The 8371-nt window shown below is 38.2% G+C and overlaps 1 protein-coding gene across 1 annotated transcript; it reads left to right on the top strand.

Moving 5' to 3' along the window:
- The first annotated feature begins 7116 nt into the window (after window positions 1–7116).
- Window positions 7117–8214, top strand: LOC140963932 (probable DNA-directed RNA polymerase). The gene has a single exon (XM_073423414.1). The coding sequence runs from the start codon at window positions 7117–7119 to the stop codon at window positions 8212–8214; it is 1098 nt and encodes a 365-aa protein (XP_073279515.1).
- The last annotated feature ends 157 nt before the right edge of the window (window positions 8215–8371 follow it).

Below are 8371 nucleotides of genomic sequence, written 5' to 3' on the forward strand. Positions count from 1 at the left end.
TACACACGACACATTTCGGGCCACTTTTGGCTCGTCTTCCCTAATGATTTGAACAAAACTCAAAACATGAAAGTTGTAGCATTATATCTTAGCTTTCTAATGGTTATGGCCTCAAACAATTTGGATCAATATTCCAATCTTTATGCTAAAATCCGTAACAACTACCACAATTTCATCTCATTTCTTGCAGTCCTATACCAACTTTCATTACACTACTTTATCTACACATCTTAATATCACTATTTAGACATATTTTCATTCTCAATACATCATGAACAATATAAAAGTCATATTCAATCTCAATATTGATACCTCAATCAATATGTAAAACATAATGAGCTAAATAACTATATATAATGATATAAACGTATTACTAATCATTTGTACAAGTAACCGAACATTACAATTCTCCCCTCCTTTAAAGAATTTCGTCATCGAAATTTGACGTACCATATAGTTCAGGATATCTCTGTTGAATCTCGTCTTCTCGCTGCCAAGTTGCTTCTTCAATTGCATGATTGCACCATTATAGTTTCACTAAGGGTATTTCCTCGCCTCGTAACACTTTTGATTTCCTATCGAGGATTTGTACCGGTCGTTCTTCATATGAGAGATTCGATGCAAGCTCCAACGGTTCATAATGAAGAACATGAGAAGGATTAGCTAAATACTTTCGTAGCATGGAAACGTGAAAAACATTATGAACGTTTGAAAATTTTGGTGGTAAAGCAACTCGGTAGGCTCTGTCTCCTATTCTTTCCAAGATTTCAAATGGACCAATATACCTTGGACTCAATTTTCCTTTCTTACCAAAACGTAATATGCCCTTCAATGGTGATATCTTTACAAATACATGTTCACCAACCTGAAATTCCAATCGTCGACGTCGCACATCAGCATAGCTTTTCTGTCGACTCCGGGCAATGTGCATTCTTTCTCTGATCTTGGTTACCAATTCGGCTGTCTGTTGCACCAATGCAGGGCCTAATAACTTTCGTTCTCCTACTTCATCCCAATGTACTGGAGAGCGACATTTTCTATCATATAATGCAGTATATGGTGCCATTCCAATGCCTGATTGATAACTATTGTTATATGTAAACTCAACCAACGGTAGTTTACTGTCCCAACTGCCTGGAAAATCAATAGTACAGGCCCTCAACATATCTTCTAAGATCTGATTTACTCATTCTGATTGTCGATCAGTTTGAGGGTGAAATGCTGTACTGAATGCCAATCGAGTTCCCATAGCATGATGTAAACTCTTCCAAAATGCATACGTAAATTTGGGATCTCTATCAGATGCAATGGACACTGGGATGCCATGAAGCCTCACTATCTCCTTGATATATTCTACAGCATATTGATTCATCGTATATGTGGTTTTCACTGGAAGAAAGTGAGCTGATTTCGTAAGTCGATCCACAATAACCCATATAGCATTGAATCCTCTTTGTGTTCTTGGCAAACCAAGGATGAAATCCATTGTGATATGTTCCCATTTCCACTCAGGAATGGGTAATGGTTTCAAGAGTCCTGCTGGTCTTTGATGTTCATTCTTGACCTGTTGACATGTTAGACATTGTGCAACAAATTGAGCAATGTCCTTATTCATACATGGCCACCAAAATAATGGCTTCAAATCTTTGTACATTTTGGTGCCTCCTGGATGGCTTGAGTAGGGTGTAGCATGTGCATCAATAAGAATGTCGGTCCTGATTGTTCCTTGTTTCGGCACGCACAATCTATCTCGATATGTCCATATTCCTTCCCCATTCAATTCAAAGTTCAAAGTTCAAATTTCCTTTTTCTTTATCTCGCTGCTTCAATTGTTGTAATTCATTATCTGTACTTTGTTCGACCTTAATTTTGTCTGCAAGTGTTGGTCGAACCATGAGAGATGATAACTGAATTGCAGCTCCCTTTGGAATAACATCAAGCTTCAAATTCTGTAAATCCCATAAAACTTGTTCTTGTACTTGCATTGTGGCAATAGAACTGGATTTTCGACTTAAAGCGTCTGCAACAATATTGGCTTTACATGGATGATAATTAATAAGACAATCGTAATCCTTCACCAATTCCAACCAACGTCGTTGTCTCATATTCAGTTCTTTTTGCGTGAATAAATATTTCAAACTCTTGTGGTCCGTGTATATTTCACATCGTTCACCATACAGATAATGGCGCCATATTTTCGACGCAAATACCACTGCTGCCAGTTCTAATTCATTTGTAGGATAGTTCTTTTCATATTCTTTCAATTGTCTTGAGGCATAAGCAATGACCTTCCCATGCTGCATTAAAATTGCTCCTAATCCTTGTTTCGAAGCATCACTGTATACCACAAAATCTCCTGATCATTCTGGAATAGCAAGGACTGGTGCTGATGTCAGTTTTGCCTTTAAATCTTGGAAATTGCGATCACATGCTTCGTCCCATACAAATTTCACATTCTTTCGATCTAAAGCAGTCAAAGGCAATTCTATCTTAGAAAATCCCGCTATAAACCGACGGTAATAACCAGCTAGCCCAAGAAAACTACGTACCTCGGTAACAGTGGTAGGTCGTAGCCAGTTATTAATAGCTTCAATCTTACTTGGATCCACTGATATGCTTTCTTTTGAAATGATATGACCCAAGAATGATACTTGTTCAAGCCAAAATTCGCATTTCTTCCATTTGGCATATAATTGTTTATCTTTCAAAGTTTGCAAAACTAATTGCAAATGTTCTCGATGCTCCTCTACAGTTCGTGAGTAGATGAGAATATCATCTATAAACACAATCACGAACTTGTCTAAAAATGGCTTGAAAATTCTGTTCATCAAATCCATAAAAGCAGCTGGTGCATTTGTTAATCCAAATGGCATTACAAGAAATTCATAATGCCCGTACCTGGTTCGGAAGGCAGTCTTTGAGATATCATCTGATTTCACTTTTAGTTGATGATAGCCTGATCGTAAATCAATCTTCGAAAAGATGGCAGCTCCTTGTAATTGATCAAACAAATCATCAATTCTGGGGAGTGGATACTTATTTTTGATTGTCACTTTGTTCAACTCCCGATAATCAATACATAGACGGAGGGTACCGTCTTTCTTCTTCACAAATAAAACATGTGCACCCCACGGTGAAAAACTCGGTCTAATAAATCCTTTATCAAGTAACTCCTGTAACTGTTCTTTCAATTCTTTCATTTCTGTAGGAGCTAATCGATAAGGAGCTTTTGAGATCGGATGAGTTCCTTTCACAATATCAATTACAAATTCGATCTCTCTATCTGATGGTAAGCCTGTTACATCATCAGGAAATACCTCTGGAAACTCACAAACCACATCTGTATCTTTTAATTCACGAACAGGTGGGTCACTAGTTAACACAAATGCTAAATATCCTTGACACCCCTTCTGTAGTAATTTACAAGCCTTCATACAAGAGATTACCCGAAGAGGTAAGGATATACATGCACTTGCTACTGTGAATGGTTCAGCTCCTATTGGTGCAAATTTGATCATCTTTATTCCACAATCAATAGTAACTCTATACTTCGAGAGCCAATCCATTCCCAATATCACATCAAAATCGGTCATTTTCAAAACTATCAAGTTGGCATACATCTGATGACCTTGGACATATATTGGACACCCTCGCACAATTTAGTCTGTTATTCTTGCCTAGAAGGTAAGGCTATGGCGAGTTGTGCCTCTGTTGTACTTGCTATAATGCCCAGTCTCCTTACAAACGATTCCGAAATAAAGGAATGCGTGGTTCCTGCATCTAGTAAAACAATAGCAGTAATACCAGAAATCAAGAACATACCAGTGATCATCGATGTATCCGCATTCACTTCCTCTTTAGTCATGGAGAAAAGGCGTCCCTGTACTTTCTCAGAACTCCCTGGACAATTCCTGGCGAGATGCCCTGGCTTTTTGCAATGATAACAAACATTAGAACCTTGCATACATTCGCCGCCATGGATTTTGCCACATTTAGGACAAGGTGGTCTTTCTTGTTCTTTACGTGGAGGAGGACCCTTGCCACGGGGTTCCTCTGGTCTAGTACCCTTGCTATCAGTCTTTTTGCCTTGTCCCATTCCTTGGCTCTTCTGAAAGTACTGTTGTCTTCGTTGTTGTCTGTCTCTGTCAATGTCTTGCTCATCCTGTTCTGCCATCAGTGCTCTTTCCACTATCTCCCCATAGGTAACAACTTTCGACATTCGTACATCTCGTTTAATTTCAGAGCGAAGTCCCCGCATGAAGTGTTCGCCCTTACTTGTGTCATCTTGTGAAATATATGGTACATATTGGACTCCAGCCTCAAATTGTTGTATGTATTCTGTCATTGACATGGTTCCTTGCTTCCGGTTAAGGAAATCACTGGCTTTCTCGGCTCGTACATCTTTACTGAAATACTTGTTGTAAAATACGGTTTTGAAAGTTTCCCATGTCAATGGTCCAACTGGTAATGCAACCCTTGCACTCTCCCACCATATTCTTGCATGTTTTGTTAATAAAAGACGGCACAAGTTACTTTGTCAACATCTTCCACATGAATGTCGGAGAAGATGGACTCCAATGACTTAATCCACTCTTCTGCTACTGCTGGATCGGTGCTTCCCATGAATTCAGGAGGATTCAGACGTCGAAAACGATCATACACATCAGTTTGAACAGGCCCTTGTCTAGGGATCATGGCTTGTGCATTTGCCTGCTCATGTGTAGTCCGTTGCATCTCCAGTAATTGCTGTATCTGCTCCCCATGGACTTTCGCTTGTTGTTGGAGCAGCTGAGCAAAATCATCTATAGGTCGTGGTGCACTGCCCTCACCTTCGACCGCTGGGGCTTTGCCCTTAGATGACTTTCCTTCATGTACCTTACGTTTAGGTGGCATCGTCGCTTATCTTAACCTACTTATAGATCACATAGACATATAACTTAGCATAAACTATGGGATATAAAGATACTTACTTGTCGAGTTCTCCATGTGGATGAAGTGCAGTGTCTTCCTTGTCGAAGAACCGTGGGCTCTGATACCAACTAAAATGTCAAACCTTTACTCTATACTTGACATGATTAATGATACTTATACTTGTAATCAAAATAGGGTTTGACTGATATAACTGTAGTATGAAGCAAATCAAACAAGGGGCATCACTTTGACGGTTTATAAAAATTTTGGCATGATGTCCCTACATTCTTGTAAAAACCAAAAACTCAACTCAAGCATCAACATCAACACATATATATAATCGTATTCTTACATACAAACATATTATGTATCATCATACACCTAGACATAAACATTGTAAAACTTGTTTCAAACCCTGAAATATTTTCGTACAATACATATGCAGAAGCTATACAATAAGAAGTCCCGGTTCTTGTCGAGGTAAGGCACGTCACAAGCATCCATTGGCGAACCGGCATCCTACGTCTGTCCACTACCTGATCCTGTAATACACGAGCTACGTGAGTTTATAAAACACAATAAGTTGGCACTTGTACGTATCAATATGCGTAGAAGGAGTATACATATCAAGTCGTGATCAACAATGAATCTTTAAACCATGTCATATCATAACATATATTCATGTTCATTTTTGTACTTGAGCCTCATTTGTTGACCTGTACTACCGTGCTTGCTTTATTATATAGCTACTACTGTGTTGGACGTCAGGGAGCAACCTTTGGCAACCCCACGCCCCATGAACATATATTAGCCAATAGCTTTGGTGGACTTAAAACCACCCATGATGTCAACAAGCTCTATATCATGTAAAAATCAGTCTTTTTCCTTTCATGTTCATGTTCATGTCCATAACATAGCACCCATCATCAATATCCATGAGTTTCTTACATATTTAATACATAACAATGGAATATGGTGCTATGTTTTCATCAATAAAGATACTAGCAATGTACATATAGCAATAATCAATGGGAAGTATTTGAAATCATAATATTACTCATGTATTACTTCAAGAACAAGCCATATTACAGTCCAAGCTTAGGAACACTGGTTTGAGACGATGTTTCTCGTTCTTATGCTATCAAACATATCAATAATCCATCACTATGTATATACTGGGTGAAAATCACTCTTCTACATGTAGAACAACTAAAAGAGAAGAAAACTTACACCTATATGATGTCCTTGTGATGGAGAATAAACTTCTAACCTCAAAATGATGAAGGAGAAGAAGAAAAGGACTTTTTGGGAGGAAGGTTTCTTATTTCTCTCGAGCTTATGCTGTAAGGAAGTGAAGGAAACTGATACAATGGCTTAGAAAGTCGAAACTTATCTTCATATATATAAGGCGGAGCTCGGGCAGTCATAAATTACCGCTCGAGCGCGAAACTTTCTGTCCGCAACAAAAAATTCAGAACAAGTGGCGCTCGGGCGGTCATTTCTTACCGCTCGGGCGCCACTTTGCGCACAGCCACCTCAAAGATTTCTTCAGAAACGTATCTTCCGTTCATAATCTGGAAAAGTGGTAAACATAAAAGTTGTAGCCCTATATCTTGGCTTGAATCTCCAACTAGTTTCAGGTCATTTGGAGATTTGAATAAAAAGTTATGCTCATTCTCCCAACATGTGTTAGTGCAAAAACAACGATACACACGACACATTTCGGGCCACTTTTGGCTCGTCTTCCCTAATGATTTGAACAAAACTCAAAACATGAAAGTTGTAGCATTATATCTTAGCTTTCTAATGGTTATGGCCTCAAACAATTTGGATCAATATTCCAATCTTTATGCTAAAACCCGTAACAACTACCACAATTTCATCTCATTTCTTGCAGTCCTATACCAACTTTCATTACACTACTTTATCTACACATCTTACTATCACTATTTAGACATATTTTCATTCTCAATACATCATGAACAATATAAAAGTCATATTCAATCTCAATATTGATACCTCAATCAATATGTAAAACATAATGAGCTAAATAACTATATATAATGACATAAACGTATTACTAATCATTTGTACGAGTAACCAGACATTACAATACATGCAGCAACAGGCTTCCTTTACAAGGCATTCGTTTTAGAAGATGAGGAAATTCAAATTATAAATCATTTGTCCTCAAACACGAACCCCATGGATTTATTAAAGGTAGCCTATAAGGCAAAACGCTACTTTCAGTTTCTTGCCAATATTCTATCTAACAAAATAGATCTGGCGAATTACCCTCTTACCCAAGATGCCTCGGCGAGTGCTTATCAGATCATGAGTTACTTTTTGTTGGATGAAAGCATGGCAATGAGAACGAATTTGATTCCGCACCCTTCCGGTGAAATCCAAGATGTATATTCTTATATGCTCAAAGAAATTCAGGAGTACATAAAAGCAGAACTTGGAGATTCAAATCTATCACAGACAGTTAACGACAAACTCACTCGTAAGATAGCCAAAGGCATCTTTATGCTAATAATCTATGGTAAAACACTAATGAGCACAGCGTGCGATCTCAAAAACTCTCTCTCTAGCGTCATAACTTCTAAAGAATGCTTCATGGTAGCATCTATCTACTTTAAGTTCTGGAAAGCCAAATATCCACACATGGAATGCCTTATCCGGTTGATCCGTCATATAGGATGGATAGCGTCAGCTAGTGATAGGCCTGTTTACTATAAAGCCTATAAATTTACCACGATACAAAATTATACGAAAATTGAGCCAATAAAAACATGGGTTTATGATAAAAAGAATAAGAAGAGACGCCGGGTCACTTTCAGAGTCTCTTCTGATAAGAAAGATACAAGGAAGACTGAAACATCAACCTTCGTTAACTTCATCCATCAGAGGGATGCCCATATAGCCATGGCAATAGTCAATACAATATTGAGAGTAGATGGTCCAATATATTCGGTTCACGACAATTTTATAACAACAGAAAAATATAGCAAACTTGTACCAAAGATTTATAGCAACACCATTTGTGAGATGGGCCCCCCACTTTTCATCATCAACGAGTTCATCCGCCTGAATGTTATTGATCCGCCTATTTTCAAAGGAAAGGCCGAATCGCTATATCTGAATGAGAGACTCAATGAGGTAATCTCACAAGATACGCTTGATTATTACTTAAAGGCAAATATACCATCTAACATAAGTTCTCAGATGAAGAAAACTTGGAATGAAAGGATCTCGAGAATACTATCCTCTTACGAGAACTATATTCATAATGTATGCTGAAAAACCCCTACGCAGGCGGGTCATGAACAAAAGTGGGAAGAATTCAAGTTAAAGATAGGAGTTCGGGAAAGATGTCAACATTACTGTGTACACTATTAAGAGGGCCTACACCACATCCAGCGGAACAACAGGACAGTTGTTGAATCGGTTGTATCAA

The sequence above is a fragment of the Primulina huaijiensis genome, chromosome 18 (genome assembly GCF_012295235.1).
Source record: "Primulina huaijiensis isolate GDHJ02 chromosome 18, ASM1229523v2, whole genome shotgun sequence".
In the NCBI taxonomy this organism is placed as follows: Eukaryota; Viridiplantae; Streptophyta; class Magnoliopsida; order Lamiales; family Gesneriaceae; genus Primulina; species Primulina huaijiensis.

Coding starts and splice junctions, on each gene's coding strand:
- LOC140963932 (XM_073423414.1), top strand. CDS start 7,117: ATGGATTTATTAAAGGTAGCCTATAAGGCAAAACGCTACTTTCAGTTT.